This window comes from Neopelma chrysocephalum, unplaced genomic scaffold (genome assembly GCF_003984885.1).
Source record: "Neopelma chrysocephalum unplaced genomic scaffold, ASM398488v2 Primary Assembly neopelma1_96942, whole genome shotgun sequence".
In the NCBI taxonomy this organism is placed as follows: domain Eukaryota; kingdom Metazoa; phylum Chordata; class Aves; order Passeriformes; family Pipridae; genus Neopelma; species Neopelma chrysocephalum.
Window position 1 is genome coordinate 2,707,166 of NW_020925585.1, and position 18,412 is coordinate 2,725,577.

At 39.4% G+C, this 18,412-nt stretch overlaps 1 protein-coding gene across 1 annotated transcript; it reads right to left on the reverse strand.

The window, feature by feature from the left end:
• Positions 1 to 204: 204 nt before the first annotated feature.
• On the reverse strand, positions 205 to 16,405 carry ALDH7A1 (aldehyde dehydrogenase 7 family member A1). The gene is made up of 18 exons (XM_027670880.1): positions 16,230 to 16,405; positions 16,101 to 16,154; positions 15,026 to 15,091; positions 13,330 to 13,410; positions 10,852 to 10,975; positions 10,123 to 10,255; positions 9,482 to 9,526; positions 8,652 to 8,729; positions 7,693 to 7,790; positions 6,631 to 6,672; positions 5,426 to 5,520; positions 4,489 to 4,573; positions 4,094 to 4,200; positions 3,260 to 3,376; positions 2,710 to 2,807; positions 2,480 to 2,553; positions 1,425 to 1,500; positions 205 to 697 (listed from the first exon to the last, which is right to left on the reverse strand). The coding sequence occupies exons 1-18, from the start codon at positions 16,335 to 16,337 to the stop codon at positions 643 to 645; spliced, it is 1,536 nt and encodes a 511-aa protein (XP_027526681.1). The 5' UTR covers positions 16,338 to 16,405; the 3' UTR covers positions 205 to 642.
• Between the last annotated feature and the right edge of the window lie 2,007 nt (positions 16,406 to 18,412).

The window sequence follows — 18,412 nt, forward strand, 5'->3', positions numbered from 1 at the left end:
AGACTACAGTAGTCCTTGGCCTTACCCTATATCTCCCAACATATTCAGTGAATGTCTTCTTTCTGAAGGAGAAGCAGGAAAGCAAAAGCAGCCCTTTTAGTCCAATGACTATTCCCTCAGCTTGCAGCCCAGTGTGTGAAAACGAACAGTCAGCTGAATGTTCCTGCTCCAAAACAATGAACAAAACAAACAACAAGCCCAAGCTATCTCACAAAATGTACCTTTATTTATGCATTGAAAAATAGCCCTGTACTGCCCACCCCCACGGCACCAGTTATCTGCAGGAAACTTGGCACACAGCTTGAAGCACAGACGTAGGAGCTGGAAATATCAGCGAATGGTGGAGAGGGAAGGGATACAGTGCTGGTACTGAAACACAGCAGTAAGGCAACAGGTTATCCAGGCCACCTGAATACAAGATTGTTAGTATCATTCCCTCTCCCTTCTTCCCAAAGACCACATACTTCTCTCATTTGAAGACTGAAGTAGTAAATTCATACATAGAAAGTGAAGCAATTTTAGAGTAGATGATTTTCTGACAAAATTGGTTTCAGATAATAAATTTTTATCCCCATAATGCTTAGAAGGTGCTTGATTGTGAAGTGGTAGGGAGAGTTCATAGCACGGCCATTCATAAGGCTGTTACTGAAACTTGATTCCTTGAGCCAGAGGCAAATCCTTGCTGTAGTTGATTGTACTGGAAGAGAAACAAGTATTTAGAGACCAGACTTAATCACTGAGACAGGTTATGCAGTCCACTTCTTACGTACAAGCCTTCTGATTTCTGTCACATGTAAACAAAAGACTTCTGTAAGCAGTTTGCCTATTTAAAGTTATCAACTGACTTTACTTCAGTTTTCAACCTAGTAACTATATACAGGGAAAGACCACATTCCCCATTCTCTATTCCTTGATAGAGAATCTATTTCTCTTTATCTATTTAATTTTTTACTGTGACATCATCCAGACCGAAAAAGCAAGGTGGGATTTCTCACATTCATAAAACCAAAGTTAGCACAGGTAAAGGCTGTGAAGGCCAGCAGGGAATGTGAACGGTCAACCACTACAGGCTGTCAGGAAATTTGGGGTCAGATAACCAAAACGTAGCTAAATCACCCACCAGTGGCAATAGTGGTTCCCTCACTGTGGTTGCCACTATATGTATTTCCTGAAAAGTTTCAGTAATTTAATTTTTAGATGAGTTTAAAATCAAGCAATTTTTCCTTTTGAAAGGAAAAAAAAGTCTTTACAATAACCCTTCAAATCATCTTCTAAGGAACATGAAGAAAAGGCAATTACACTCATATATAGTTATCTCACATTCAGTAAAGATAGTCTCCTTGTAGTCAAAGATTTATATGTTTTGAACTTTTAAAAGTTATCTGTAGTTTACATTTATTTGGAATTTAAAAAGTCTGTCTTACCAAGTAGACCGTCTCATATAAAGTTTCCATGAATCACTTCCAGATTCCCTTCCCCCACCAGTGTGCTTTTCACCACCTGTGGAAAAAAGATTATAAATTAAATTTGATTTTTTTTTTTTTTTGGAGAATGGGAATCTGGACTAACTCCCAAAAAGTGAGACATTTTACAAAAATACACAGGGAAAAACTATTCCTTTGCCCTTATTCCCTATCTGAACTGAATTACTAGAACACCACCCCACAAAATATCCACAGCTAGCCATCTCCCTCATGCTTTATGCAAAAAAATATCTGCCAGGATTTGAAATCCCATCATGGTGGCACCAAACAACCTTGTTTTAAAGATATTTTGTCTTAACATGAGACAAGAGTACCAGAATGTGCTGGTTCTTGTACTGTTTAAATGGTAAGGTGAATATTTCTTCTTCTACTCCCTCACTTCCTTAAATATGTACAAAAAAGAGAAATAAAGGCAAAAATGCCTATTTAAGACTTTTTCATGAAAATACTATATGTTGTGGATCTTAAATAAACATGCAAATATTCACAACAAAAATGCTCAAGATTGTTTTAATTAAAACTGTTTTAAACAGTTTTCCACCTGGCCATACCTCTAAACACCTTCAGAACATACCTCTGACTTACATTCCTTTGATGGGAAGGAGGAAATAACACATGGAATTTTTAAAAACTAAATACAGATAATTTTTAAAATATCTGTATTTGGGGGTTTAAATCCAACTACCTCTGGTCAGCATCTCTTTACTGCTAAAGCAGTATAACTCAAAATTAACTTCACTGATTTCTTCACATTTAGTCATTTAAATAGACTTTAAATAGATTAAAACCTTTAAATAGATTAAAAAAGGGGAGACCTAAATTATAACAGTTTTACAGGGGTAATGTTTTATTCTCTTCCAGAGTTGTTACAAAACCAAAAAAATTTCTCAATTTTTAAAAAAAGTGAGGTCTGAGGAATAATACCAAGCCTCTAGATCAAATGTTAGAGGACTTTCCCATTTGCAGGAAAAGGCAAAAAAGCATAAGTAACATACCAAAAGCACCTCCAATCTCAGCTCCGCTGGTTGGGATGTTAACATTCACAATGCCACAGTCAGAACCCTTTGGCCTACAAGGATAAGACACAATTCCTCCTTAGGATCAGGAAAGGCTCCTTTCCTAAAATGAGGGCTATAAAATGCTCAGCTAGGATTGTGCATAGGTTTACAAAATACACAAAAGACTGTGAACTTATGCCTCAGGACAGTAGAAAAATAAGTTATACCCAAGCCAGCGGAAAATCCTTCCCAAATCCTTGGTAAAGATACTGCTGGAAAGACCTTGTTTTACTTCATTATTCCAGGCAAAAACATCCTCTTCCTCCTAGAAGGAACACGTACAAATGGTTAAGCCACGATTATTCAAGGCAAAGCAGTTACAAAGAAGCACTGTGAGAAAAAAACCCAACATATAACAGCTATGACAAAAACGTACTGAATGCCACTGGGCAAACACACACCTGCCATGACAGCAATAATTCCACCACTGCACAAAACACGCTCTCTGCTTTTCAACAGATAGAAACAATATAAACAATACAACACAAACAATAGAAATCTATTCCTGTACAGGCTCTTAACTCCAGTGCTCTTCACACAAATGTAGCTACGCAGTGAGGTGAGCTATTATAGTGGATATTTCACTGTGCAGAACAAGAGTTACCACCTCTTGAAGTGCTGGGAAAATTGCACGGACATGACATACATCTGACATCTCTCTCCTGACTCTTCTGTTAGCATCCTTGACACCTGACTAGTTCCCCACTGTTATTTTACCTTAAATTTCAGCACATACAGTATGGGGGCGAATGTCTCAGTGTGGACAATGGGCGCATTATGAGGAAGGCCAGTAACAATGGTCGGCTCGACATAGTTTCCAGGGCGATTTATAACCTTCAAAACACATAAAAAGCAACTGAGTAAGTTTAAATTAGCATCTAGCTTAGCACTAGTGTAGGAAAGGAATCCCTCATGGTCTGACTACTACAGTTGTGTCTAGCAATCAGAAACAGAAGCTCAGGTAATCTGAGCAGGTAACTTAAATTTTACTTGTTTAAGTATTTAAAATATAGAAGCACAGCTTATGTCAACTAAGGAGGTAACCAAATTGCAAACTCTAGCAGCTGAGACTAAAAACACTTCTTTTCTCCGACTTGTAAGCTAATTGGAATTTTCAAGGTATGAAGAATAAAGAAGGTGCCAGTGAAAGACAAGAATATGACGAAAATATGCAAGTGGCTGTCTTGAATCTTCAGTATTTCCTGCAGTTTGATATTATGAATTCAGGGATAGAACCACTATTTTCCTTGTTATATATTTGACATTCACCATTTACAATGCTGTTTTCATTTTCACTATCACCTGCAACTGGAGAGTGGTATAGGAAAGAGCCAAAAGCTCTCAACCATTTCTTGAAGGAGAAGGTAGTTTCCAAGTACAATCACCTTTACCCTGAAGACAGGGTTATTCAAACATTCTCAGACTGACTAAACTAACATCCTGTAGTGGCTGACAGAACAAACTGAGAAACAATCTTGGTCTAAGCCACCATGTTACTGTGTTTTTTCCTAGAGCACAAAATGTAGCAGGAAAAATAAAAGTTAAAGTCACCTTTCCACCACAGACCACAGAGCCACCCTGTTGTTTCGCTTGTTCTACTGCATCAAGGAACATTTTCACTGCTTCTTTGGTATGAAGAGGCCCATACAGAGTGTCAGCTAAAAACAGAAGGTTCAGCGGCATACTTTCAGCAAAACTGTATACATTTGCAAGTACTCTTATCATGACATTTTGGGACTAACACTTTAATCTGTCCAAGATGAGCAGTATTAGCCAGATTCTTCATCTTCCTTTCAGAGTTTGTATTCTAAATGAAACCAGCTATTTCCACTCCCAGATAAACTGCTAAAATTAGATATTCTTGACCTATAACCCCTTTGGAATTTAAAGAGAAAGAAACAAACAAACTTGTCTCCTAAATCTATGAGCTGGAAATGGTTACTTACAATCCCATGGATCACCGATGCGGACCTGGGCATAGGCCTTAGCAAGCTTTGCCACCACCTCATCATGGATGCTTTCATGGAGAAACTAAAATGTGGAAAGAAAGGTGTAAGACAACATAGCCTATGTAACTATTCCTGGATACTAATGCACTTTGAAGAGGGATGAATGAAGTGCGAAGACAGTGTTGCTCATATTCAGCAAATCACAAAGTTAAAAATAAACAGAGTAAGGCCTCCAAATGGCACCAACACTAGAAAACAAACTAGAAATCTTCACCATGAAGATTTAAAGCAAGTGAAGAAACAAAACCCTGCTTTAATTTTACCCCATCTCATATCAGTGACATCAATGTGTTCTGTAAACACTTCAGTTAAGTGTTCTAGGACAAACATTCAAGTAATTTTATTGCTACAATTTGAGGAATCACTGCCCTTCCAATACACCCAAATCAATTTTGACTAATATTTACCCAATCAACCCAACTCTGAAAAGACTATACAAACTGTGACACTCTAACACCTTTAAACTTGTTGAAAATGATTGGTTAAAAATTATTAACAAAGTAAGCAACACACAGCCCCTTGCTCTGCTGAAATCTAGAGCCTGCACCAAAATGTGTAGCAGTCACAAGCAAAGAAGTTCTGGCAATGAAAACAGAGAGAAATACAGAAGTATGCCAAGTATTATTTTCTGGGTTTTTAGCACTACATACCTTTGAAAACACATACAAAGAAACTGTTTAGATCTAGAATTATGGTGGAATGAAACTAGAGTCTTATTTTTCCATCATACTTATTTACTTATACTAAGTAAAAATGTGTTTCAAATATTATTTGTTGCTCTTCATAGTATTAGGAATTGTCAGGCATTTTCTAAGCTAATTTGGAACTAAGTTAAAATGCAGATACCCAAACCAGACAATACACATTTACTCACCAGCCTTCTAGCTGTTGTGCACCTCTGACCTGCTGTTCCCACTGCGGCAAATAGAGCAGATGGGATGACTAGGTTCAGATCTGCATCTTCAAACACTTTAAAAAAATTAAAGCATGAGCATGTTACTAAAGTAAACAGGCAATTCACAAGACTTAAGATGCCTACACAATATTATAAACCGACAAGTTGGTCAAGAAGCATTAAGAGCCATTGCACTACCACAGCACAGTTAAGATATACAGAAATACCTTGAAACTCTTATTATCTCTTTAAAACTGGAATTAGATACATGCAACTGGACATAAATGAAGGTCTGAACTACTGAAGAGAGCCTTTTGCAATAAAGCTTGCAAAGAAATTCAGCTTTATTTTAATTCAAGAAAATGCAAGCAATTTCTTGCCATTTCTCCACCTTGTCCACCAGCATAAAGTAACAATGGTAAATTATATCCAGATGGCCTTTCAAAAATGTAGCTTAAACACACAGGTGTACAATACTAAAAAATACACAATGAGCTGAACCAATTCCTCCAGCTAGAAGACATTGAGACATTTTATAAGCCTCAAATGATTCCCAAAATATCACTTAGCTTAACCAGTTCCACAAAATTCTCTTAAGCATCCAAAACTATTATTAAATTTGGGATAAAATCCAATCAAACAATGATTATGCAATCATTCAAAGCCAATTCCAGAAAAAGCAGGACTTTGATATGAAAAATGAAACAATTTTCAAAGTCTAAAACAAGTTTATGCTACAGGCTACAAAGTAGCACAGGAAAAAAGAAAGACTTGCTCAAATGTGATTTTCAAAAGAGTAGATGAGATATATGTAGATAACCATATTTGTTCAGAATATGAGCAAGGTGAAACAAAAGACTATAACACAACAGGATTGCAATTTAGGTATTTAGCTTACATTTTCTTTCTTCCATGTTGCTCAGCTTTACAGTATTTATGTTGTTTATCTGGGAACTGGACCCCTTCCACAATACCGAAGACAGAAAAAAACCCAAACATTCTATTATGTACTTTTAAAAGCCCAGTTGGGGGGGGGGGGAACCTCACAAAAAACAACCAACCAACTAACCAACCAACCAAAAAAACCCCTCATCAAACAGAAAAAAGGGACAACTTGCTACAAACATGTGCACACTAACTTCCAAATATCATCTACAGGACTAAATTTCTACAGTGCATATTACCAATAATGGCATTGTTTCCTCCCAGTTCCAGCAGGCTTCGACCTAGTAAAAACACACAAAATAAGTTATGTCATGCACACACATATTCACTGCACTTCAGTCAGTGAGGTCACCTCTAACTAGAGCTATTGTTCATTAAACATATTTTTCTGGATGAACAAAAGGTTTTAGGCATCACAACCAACTAACCACTCTAGCCAAAGCAGAAAATTACACCGAATACTACATCTATCACATGTTGTGAAGAAAGATACATGGACAGCAGTTATGGCAAAAAGAAGCTCAAAAAACAGGAAAAAATAGCACAGGAAAGAAAAAGAGGAAAACAGGAAAAAGTTGCAGCATGAATAGTGTGATGCAGACAAAGAAAAAGAATTCAAAGAAGAATAAGAGATCAAAATGCACACATAAAATTTAACTAGGCTTACCTATTTCTCTGGCAATTGTTCTATCTAAAATCTGAGCAAAAGAATCCCAATTCTACCCCTGAGTAAACTGTTCTGGGTTTTTTGTTTTGGTTTGGTTTTTTACACTTCTATGAACTTCAAATGCATAAAATGAGAAAAACATGTTCACAAGGTTTTCTGTTCAAAACTAAAAAGTTAGAATCCGGCAGCTGAGCTGCTGTACACTTCATGCCTGTACACTTTTAAATATTTGCAACAAAAACAGCACCTCAAAAATCATCACTTTTCTCCTATATTTATAAGGAATAAAAGGTGAGTGGACATGTATTCATGAACGCATTGCCAAAAGACCATAGGGCCTTTCCACCTTGACAATTTACACACAATTACATTCATGGACACCACCACGGCCTTCTCTTAATTAGTTGTAGGACCGTGGATTTGTGGATATCCTGGAAAAAAATGCCGAGTTGTAACGGAACTAACTAAAAAATGCAGTACATATCTCTGAGCAGTTTCAACTCCTATTTCCCCAAGTCAACAAAAAAAAGGAAAAAAGTAACACAGCTGAAACAAGCTGCTATTTTAAAACCCTATGGTGCTCCACTGCCTTTACCAGCCATGGAGAGAAACGGAGGAGAACATACACACTCACCAAATCTCTCCTGAACCATAAGTGCTACTTCCTTGCCCACTTTTGTGCTGCCAGTGAAGGACAACAGATCCATCCTCTCATCTCTCGCCATTGCTGTCCTGCATAATGGGAGACATACCACCATGTCCAATGGAAGAGCACATAAATGGAAAAGCAGCTTGCACCTTTCACATACACCAGCTTCAATCAGGGAGATCTTTAAAAGTCAAAACCACTTCTTTGAAACATCTGGTAAGTGACTGAGCTAATGATAGGAAACCTTCTTAGTGAGAAACAAGGAACAAGGCCACTTCCTTCTACCTTTTCAGGCCATAAAAGCATCATTTGTAGTAAGACTGAAATTCAGTCTAAATTACATAGTGAGATCAGATCTAATTGTTATGATCTCTAAGAAAATACGTATATCTATGACTTTTTTTTAATGCTCGCCATCTGTTTTGTCTCCTCTTAAAATGCTCAAAAGATACATCTGAGTATACATTTGTACTAGGAATTTCCACATTGTAAAAATCAAACAAAATAATTTGGTTTGAACAGCTTCCAAGCACAGGTATACATCTATAAGCAAGTGCCGAGTCCTGTGTGAGCTTGGAAAATGGGGACATATTCTCCTCCACAAGTAATCCAAAAGGCCAATGGGCTAGACACTGAAAACTCCTAAGAGCATGATGAGTGGAATTTAATATTAGCTGTATTCTTTGGGTGCAAGCATATGCAGATATAGAATATAAATTTAGTCTCCTCATCCAAGAAGCTATTTGTTAGCAGCTGATCTCACAACAGCAAGTACACATATTTATTATATTTAGATCAGGACCAGAGTTTCAGACCAGCTGATAAAAATCATGGCAACGTGTGTGTCTACTGGAAACTCCTGGAGACCAGAATAACTTTCTGAGAAGTAGTTCAAAGAATATTCCTTCTATAGAGGTTCGCAAAACACAAGAAATTTTACTTACCCAATGTCCGCTCCACCACAAACTAAAGAACAGATTGCTCCAGGTAACTTGTTATCCTCCAAGACTTTGGCAATTATCCTAGAATCAAAGATGTAAAAATTTCAGAGATGCAAATAGGGACTGAACCATTAAAACTGTCTTCGGGTTTTTGGGGTAGTAGTTGTTTGGGGTCATTGTTCTTAGGAGATAATATTAGAGCTACAAGACTTAGTAATTAACAATTTTAAGGGGTCTACTTATATTTAGCATTTTAAAATAAATGTTATCTGTAATACACAATAAATAAGTGTTTTAAGTGCTAATATATTAAGGACAGCAACAATAAACCTGAAGTAAATATCACTATGGCATTTATTCTTTGGAGAAGTTCTTTTCATTGAGATTGAGTTTTCCTTTTTATCAAAAATGAGTTTTGAACCCTGGAAATGCATGTTAAGTTGTAACTATGTTTTGGGTAATAAAGACTGTGTGACAGCGTCTTCAGGATATGGATCTAGAGAGCCAGCCAGAAGAATTAGCCAAGAAACTGCGTGCTGAGGTTGTACTGAGATACCAGAAAATAAGATGATTCTGAAACACGATCGTGTGACCGAGGGAAGCCAAATTTCAAGAGCAGTTCATCTTTCACAAGGAAGCAAACCACACAGCTAGCCCACCTTCAGCAGAAATGCAGCCCTGGTTCCAGAAAAAAATGGCCAACAGTATAGGTAACAACCTACATACACAACTACTATTAGGGGAAAGCATTTCTTCTGACCGCTGCTCACTACCTCAAACAGAAAAGCAGTAGTTTAAAAAGCAAAACAGAGAGCAAAGAAATCAGAACTCACTTTGTAACAGCAACACTAACAAGGGATGTAGAAGGAGCACCCTTCCTAAAAAGAAAAAAAAAATACATTAATTTTATTTCAATTCTTTAAGAATAAGAAATTATTCAAATAAGCAATTTTTATGGTATCTCATATACAGCACACTTTGGTTAGGCTGGTTTTCAGGTACATATTAAGACAGGAACTCAAGCGCTTCTTTCCACAGCTGAGCATTCAGAAGTTCTACTGAAAGCCATGTGAACAAGGGCTAGGCCAAGCATTAGAGTGAAGCAGGCAGAAAGCAAAGCAGGAAGCACAAGAGGAAATAAAGTTACTTTTTCAGACTTTTAATCTTAGCTGTACCAACTCTGAATATATGAACTGTTCACTACCACTGTTTCAAGACCTCAATCTGGGTTTTTTATTCACAGGCCATTTGGCTAAGACCTAGATGTTTCCCAATCTTAATATCTCAAAAAAGAGGTTATCACAAAATAAAACAAAGCTCTTTGACTAAAAACGGACCTAAAAATAAAAAGAAATCAAGCCTACATTAGATAGAATCAACTATACAGAAACATCATTCAGCAGCAGTTTCATGCCCGAGATAATAACTCTCTAATTTAAAAATACCATTAGCAGGTTGGAGAGCTAGATCTTACCAGAGGCAAGCATTTCCACAAATCATTGCAATTGCACTGTTCCACCCATAAACTGCCACAGGGAAGTTAAAGGCCGTGATGATTCCTACTAATCCAACAGGATTCCACTGCTCTATAAGGGCATGGCCAGGTCCTGAAAGCAAAGATACAACATAATGCAATTTTCATCCATTTAATGTTATCTTTTTTAAAAAAGGAAAATATGTAAGCAAGGAATCTAGCATCACTTCTCAGACCATCACAGCATTAGCTTGTGAAGAGCTATATTATATGTGCTCTGCAGTTTACTGGATCAAGGTTAGCTAGATTGTGAAAAAAGCTAATGGCACAACAACATAATTAGTTATTCAGTTAACATCATGATGACTGTGTGCTAATCAATAACTGAAAAAGAGGTCTCTTTTTTCTAAGTGCACCACTGAACTTTTCACATACTTTCCTCTGCCACCCTCCATTAACAAAGAAATCAAAGACAACTTAATGCTTCAAATAGCAGAGAAAAATCGATGGGCTCACTTGCTTACCAGCCACTTCATTAGGAACTTCATTAGGTGGCGCTACTGCCCACCAGCACATCCATTCCTAAATCTCCCTAAATAATTCACAGAACAGAGATCTTGCTGTATTACAACATCACATATTTAAGACACTTCTCCAACTCTTCTCTGTTAAAAAACAACTAACCAACCAACCACAAACAAACTCAGAGAAAACAACATACATACTTACTTTCTGAAGGCAAAATAGGTCCACCAATCATTCGAGACAAACCAACAGCATAGTCGCAGACATCAACATACTCCTGCACTTCCCCAACACCCTCGACAAAAATCTTTCCCATTTCCAAAGAGACCTGACAAAATTAAGACAATTTTTTTTTAATTCCCTTGCATCCCCCATATATTTTGTTTCCCAACAATGTCAGGTATATCTGTACACCAGGTAAGATTTAAATACAAATGTTTTCATTAGAAGAGAATCACCTCTTCCTGAGTTATTCACAGTTTAAAGACATAAGACAATAAACAAGAAGACAGCAGTCACATCTCCATACAATAGGAGGAAATTAGAGGAGAAATTAATGGAGAAATTTTAATAAAACAAATCTACTGAAAGGAGTATCCAATACCAATGAGGTTCATATGTTTAGATTAACAAAACACTGGATTTTCATCAGGACATTGAATACATTGTTGATTAGGCATGGAACATATTGGGAAAGTGGGACTACTCTGCTGCAGCAAAAGAAAGTGGTCATTTATATTTTACATAAGCAACCTTCTCATTTGACAACATATCAAAGCGAATTTGAGAGATTTCATTTGCAGACATTGCTGAAAACATCTACATATCTTTAGTATTTTAGTAACCTGAGATTTTTAGGACCAATTTATTTTTTATTTTTCTTTTTTTTTTTAGCTGAAGTCAGTCCTAAGCTATATCCTTCTGTTAAAAGCATGTTAGATTTACTCAGCTGACATATACACTATCAATGAGAATAAGATGGTATTTGAAAATATTTTCCTCCAAAAATGAGAAAATTTGGAAACTTAGAAACTGAGAAGTCATCCATTTATCCCCACTTAATTTTGTTGTCATGCTCTGATATCTAGATGTTGCTTTCATGCAAATACGATCTACCACTTTAGACTGATGACTGTATTTTGAAAAGGCTGTTAAATGAGGAATCAGGTTCAAAGGATTGCCACGGGATTTTTCTCCCCATGCAAATCTTAAAATAAAGGTAACTAAATGTATGTCTATGACAACTGTGGTCATCTCGAGATAGAAGGAATGGCCCTGATCTGTGACCAAAAATGGAGGGGCATCAGATATATTTACTAAAAAATGCAGCAGTGAGTCCATAAGTGCAGTAGAAATACCAGGATACTTCACAAGGACATTGTGAGACAAGGCTGAAAATTTCCAATGGCATATAAGAAAGATGACTTTCTATACCATTCCTTCTATATATTCCAAATCCAGTGAAAATCCTAAAATCTGAATACCTACTGTACTTCTTTCACCCTGAAGTTCCTCCTCAGTCATAGAAAAGCTGAACAGACATACTATCACTTTGGTGAAACTAGGAAAACATGACAATAAGCCACAAAAGTTTTGTTCAAGGAACACAGAGTAAACTTCTGTCTGTCCACACTCACCAGGGAAGCTGTACTGTTTTTGAATACAAAAGTACATTAGCACTCTAATTCCACAACAGAAACTCTGCTGAGGAGACAACATCAAGGGAAAGAGCAGAACAAAGTTTTGAAGGTTAACAATATGGGCTTGACTACACATGGAGTTATTCACTGACAGCTGTTCCTGAACAGCAGCTCATTCAGGTAAGCCCTGTAAAAGGAAAGTGGCAAGTTCCCCACTTGTCTTCTTTTCTTTCCTAGCAACTAGCAAGTGTTTTAAAGGAGAGGTCCTTCAACCTTTAAGTCCTGCACAGCACTGCAAGTGGATCTCATTAAGACCATCTCAGCTTCTGAAGCCTTATATTTCCATATGTCAGTTGGCAAAATCCTGCAGATCACCAGAAAGAGCTCAAGGTTAAAAGCTCTATATTACAGGAAGATCTCTTTCAGGGTACTTTTAGTATTAGACAGTGCCCTATCTGACAGGCAAGTGGGAAAACAGCTGCGCAACAGTTGTAACACTCCTCCCAGACAGAGTACAGGCTCAGAATGAATTAAATTTTCTTTCCCTATTATATATTATCATTTCATAGAATCACTGAATCATAGAATATCCTGATTTGGAAGGGACCCACAAAGACAACTGAGTCAACTTCTGGCCCTGCACAGGACCACTCTGAGAGTCACAACATGCATTGTCCAAACATTCCTTGAACTCTGACAGGTGCGGTGACATGATCACTTCCCTGGAGAGCCTGTTCTAGTGGCTCCCAATCCTCTGGATTAAGAGCCTGTTCTTAATATCCAACATAACCCTCCCCTAACACAGCTTCACACTGTTCCCACGCAAGAATACTTGTTTTAAAATGTTTCCGTCTTCTTTAAATTAAAACTTCTTTAAGGAAGCTAACAGAACTAACAGCAATTGTTTAACAATCATTAAGGTTAGTATTGCAGACTGGTACATTAAAAACTGAGAAAACCAGTTTTGACACACCCCTTGCCCCCGTGCCCCACTCCCCCTTATCCCCCCCCAAAGTTAAGCTACTTCTGGAAAACACCTTACCAAGCTTCCTAAAACTTTGATTTTTTGTCTCAGGGCATCACCAATCTGTCGCACAATTTCTCCGCGCTTAGGTGCAGGGATCTAGTCAAAAAAAACAGAAGAATCTATGTGAGATTAAACATCTGTGATTTTTGCTGCATATGTACTGCTGGGTCCCCTACCCTTGTAGTAAGCAATCATTGACCGCTATGCTCTTTCCCAAGACTGTTACTCGTTCATTTTTATCACGCTCACTGCTTTACAAGCAACTGTTTCCTGCCTCACAGAAACTGGTAACACTGTGCACATTTATGTCCATTCAAAACTTCAGGTCCACTGGATATTGCCAGCAGCATTCAGATTATTAGTTCTGCTACTTCTGCTCAGCTACATTACCCACAATGCCCCCACACAAGCAACTGCATCTCAAGAAACAAGCATTTTTCATAAAAAGCACACTTACTGGTTTCTGAGCCTTGGAAGTGTTCTTAAAACTACATTTTCAAACGTTCAGTATGATATTTATTTTGCCAGCAGATTCTGAGACACACAGAAACCTCATTCATGGAAAGATTAAGTCCATATATCAACTATTAATAGATCTTTTTCATATGGTATCAGTATTTTAAATAATAATCAATAGCCAGGATCAATTGGAAATCATACAGATGCAAGAGGATTTACAGGACTAGCAGTTCTTTGTAAAAACAGGACTGACAAATACATAAACCATGCAATCTTATCTCTTTACAGGCAAAATCTTTCAGATAAACTCATGAAAAACAACAAAATTCACAAACTAATAGCAAAGAGCTTTGAGAAAAGTCTTTGAAGAAACATTTAATATGTTGATTCTTTATCTGTTAGATTGCTTTCAGATTATTTCCAAATGCTTTACAAGTCACCAATATTTTACTCACAGATTGTAACAAAAGAACACATACTAATATATCCTGAGGAAGCTGTTGTATTTTTCCTAAACTTTGTTATTTTCAGACAAGACAAAACTTTGCTGGCTAAAATACAGAATGCCCAGTACCTTATAAAATCCAGTTTTCAGCTTCTACCAAAGAAACAGCAGGTAGCTGTAAGAATCAAGCCTGGCACAGCCATCAACAGAATGAGTGCTGGCTGGACACAGCTGGTAGAGGTGTATGGGGAACTACAGCTTGCTAAGGAAAAACAGCTTAGGTATTGTACACAGCTATGTAACACTAAAGCTTTGGAATAACACAGCAGTCTTGTGAAACACCAGGACAGCAGGTGAACAAAAAAAGCATGTTTACAACCAGCAGCCTTCCTCACCCCATGAGAACAAGATGATCAACATGAGTTGATCCAAATATCCCGCAGAGTTCCTGCAGGAGAAAGAAGCTGGTGACAGGAAGTGAAACACATGCTCAGGGATAGTTTGCTTGCTACAAGGTTTCTGAACTTCACCAGACCTGCTGGCAGCAGCTCAAAGGCACAAGCCTGGCTAAGTCTGCTTGGCTTTTAAAAACAAACATTTTCCACAAGTCAATGTCCTCATCTTTGTACCCCAATGATATCAGGCACAAACTGTGTGGGCTTGTTTCTCAAGATTTCCATTGCAGACTTTTGCTTTAATGCAACACACAAAATATGAATACATTTTTACACCTCCACCTGATGGGACAATTTAATACCCTGTATCTGCCAGAGATAGGTTATAAAAGAGAAGTCTCTGGTAACTTACATCAGCCCAGACCTTCCACGCCTCTTTAGCCTTCTTTACTGTTTCTTCATAATCCTCCAAACTAGCCTATACAAAGAAGCATGTCAAAGAAAAAGTTAGGAAAATCAAAACCCCAAAACAAATCCCACAGAAAAGCTTCTGCACTCAAGACTTTTCTAGTAGAGAGTACTTGCACTACAGGCTGTCACTTTCACAGAATGTTTCTATCCTAACACAATTTGGTCCCAATATGACACATCTTTTGAAACCACTGTTGAGGAAAAGTCTATGTGCTACCTAAACAAACAAACAAACAAAACATACAAGCAGAAATTTTCCTTCAGATGTTAAAGGATAATGTTAAAGAATAATGGTAAGGGAGACATATATATATATATTTTCATATGTTTTGTTTTATCTTAGATATTACTGTTATTAACAGTATTTTTAAAAAGGCTGGGAGGATTGTCCTACTCCATCAGTCTTACTGGGCATCAAAGGCTAATTGAGCGCTAATATACAGAAAGAGTAGGTTAGCACCATAGTGCTATTCTCATACTAAAAACTTTCACAAATTTACCACGTGAATGCCACGTCGCTTTCCCTCCTACTTCCCCCTGGCCACTCAGCCCCACCGAACAGCCGCAATCTGCCCCTATCCTGCAACTCCCTTTAGGGACAAACGAGCAGAGGAAGGGAGGGGCCCTCGCTCTTTCCAACAATACTCGCAAGAGTGGGAGGCGGGGGAGGGGGCCGGGGACATTAAAAAATAAGGCTAACAGCCTGTTTTCGTTCCAGGAAAGCCACTGGCGTATTTCCAGAAGTATTTCTGCTCGTCTGCGACGAGCTCCAGCAGCCACCCCTGGAATCAACATCCCCTGGACCCCGGGACCAACACCCCCTGCGGCCCCCAGACCCAACATCCCCATGACCGCTGCCAGGAGTTTCGTGCCCTTTGCCAGCGGGGACACGGTTTGGAGCAGCTCCCAAGCCAACGCCCCAACAGGGCCTGCTCCGGCCCCTATGGCCGGGGGCTCCTCCCCTGCCCTCCCCTCCCGTCCCCGCCGCGCTGGCGATGCCCCCCAGGCGCGCTCACCTGTCGGACGCTGGCGATCGGCTCGTTGTTGGCGGGGCAGTACGTGGTCACTACCTAGAGCAGGACGGCAGCAGTGAGCGGCGGGGCCAAGCTCGCCCCTCCACCCGCTCCCCCCCCCGCTCCCCGCACCTGCCCGCGGCCGCCCCAGCGCCCGTTGTAGACGCCCGGGTTCTCCTCCTGCAGCCCCAGCTCCCGCAGCCACGCGTAGCGCTCCTGGCTGACGAGCAGCGTGGCCATGGCGGCGGCGGGCGGCCCGGTGCGAGGCAGCGGCAGCAGCGCGGCGGCGGCGCGGCGGAGCCCCAGCATGGCCGGCAATGGCGCCCGGCACGCCCCGCCCGCGCGCCGCCATTGGCGGCCCCGGCCCGCGCCCCCCGGCCCGCCCCCAGCACGGCGCGGGCCTGCCGTGTCCTGGCCGGGATACACGCCCGCTGCAAACTTCTCTGAAGGAAGGGACGGCTGAGAGAGGACTTCAGCAACGCCTATGATTATCTGCAGGGAGGGTGCCAAGAGGATGGAGCCAGGCTCTTCTCGGTGGTGCCAAGGAATAGGACGAGAAGCAATGGGCAGAAATTGATGGAAGTTCCTCCTGAAAATGAGAAACGACTCCTTCACTGTGGAGTGACAACACACTGGAACAGGTTGCCCAGAGAGGTTGTGGACTCTCCCTCACTGATTCAAGAATAATCTGGGCATAGTGCTGTGCCATGTGCTCTGGGATGGTCCTGCTTGAGCAGGGGTTTTGGACCAGATGACCCTCTGTTGTCCCTTCCAACCTGACCCATTTTGTGATTCCATGTGCACCTCAAGAGCTGAGACAGAGGTGTCCCCAAGTCGGGTATTTCTAATTGCTGCAGAAAATAAGAGAACACTGAGGAAAAAAACTAGCTGTCCTTATGCAACAACTAGTAACAGTAATATATAGGACTGTGCACGACACTTTCTATTCTTTAATACCATGCTTGAATCCCAGTGAAATTAAGTGTCTTCAGCTTCTAAGATGGCCACTTTATCCACACTCCAGTGTTTGTGACTTTACAAACTTTTTCTTTCCCATATACAGGACTAACACCCTTACGTCACTTGATATGCATTCACCTTGCAAATTTGAAAATTATTTTGATCCTGTGTTTTTACTGTACTACCCCTTAAAAGGCTCTAGAAATTTAGATGACTCACTGTGATCATGAAATATTGTTTGTTTTCAGAAACGTAGTATTTTCTGAATGACCAAACCAATTAGGAATAAATTCCGATACTAAGATTTAAATCTTAGCACATAGTTAAAGGAGAGAAGAAAAATGCCACATCTTAAGAATGCCATAATTTATTTTTTGGTTTCCACAGTTACACATTTTTGCTTAATGTGAATTGCATTAACTATAAATAATTTCCTCCTTAAGAAGCAGTAGTTCAAGTAATTCTGTAGAATGAAAAATATTTTTGGATGATGTAAACAGATTAGTAGTACAAAGTAGTCTTGGCAAGGTTCAAGAGCTGGCTTTGCCTTTGGTTTCTCTGCATGCAATGTCAAATTGTCTCTTGCACATGGAAACTGGGTTTGGATACTATAAAACTTGTATCAAAAAGACAGCAATCTGTTCATCATTGTGGATAATACATAAAGAACCTCGAGCAGAAACAACTCAAAAGGGAAATTAATACATCTGAAAGGTAAATTTTTTTTCAATCACGGGATGAAACCTTACATATACCTACAGTGCAAACACCATCAAGAGAACAGCAGCACAGGTTTTCTTCCCCTGATTTGATGCTGTACTTTAATAACCTTGACCTCAAGAAACTATCCTACAGATGGTTCAGCAGATCAGTCCCCAGAGCTGTTTGTTCATCATCTGGCCAGCAGAGACTACTGAAAACCTCTTGGATAGGTCTTCATAACACCTGACCTGGAGTGAGCTTGTTTTGATTTAGTTACCCAGCATGTGCAGCATTCCTCGAGTTATTCTATCTCCTGATGACTGTTACTTATAGTGTAAACCTTTTCCTTGGAAGGTTGATTTGGTATATAGATCACATAAATAGATGAATAGGCTCCAGCTAGCTGCACAGCACACAGCATCCGGTGATCCTACAGCAGTTCCACACATGCCTTGGGGAAGAAAAACCTATTAAGGAAGTAATAGGTGTGTCCATAACTGTCCTTGGATAACGTTCACTGGCATAATGAAATTTTGGAACAGAAGGACACAGCTTTGCATTTGAAATGGACCAGATGCCCATCAGAAATCCATTGACCCCAGGGAAACTTTGCAGAGCTCTTCCTTGTAATGTCTGACCCTGACACCTCACAG

What these genes read in the sequence shown, in the direction of transcription:
- ALDH7A1 (XM_027670880.1), bottom strand. Translation starts at nt 16,337, where the DNA reads ATGGCCACGCTGCTCGTCAGCCAGGAGCGCTACGCGTGGCTGCGGGAG. An exon ending in TGTGGAAATGCTTGCCTCTG is followed by an intron (nt 9,527 to 10,122) that starts GTAAGATCTAGC and finishes TTTTCTTTTTAG; the next exon opens with GAAGGGTGCTCCTTCTACAT. An exon ending in TGTGGTGGAGCGGACATTGG is followed by an intron (nt 7,791 to 8,651) that starts GTAAGTAAAATT and finishes CCCATTATGCAG; the next exon opens with GACAGCAATGGCGAGAGATG.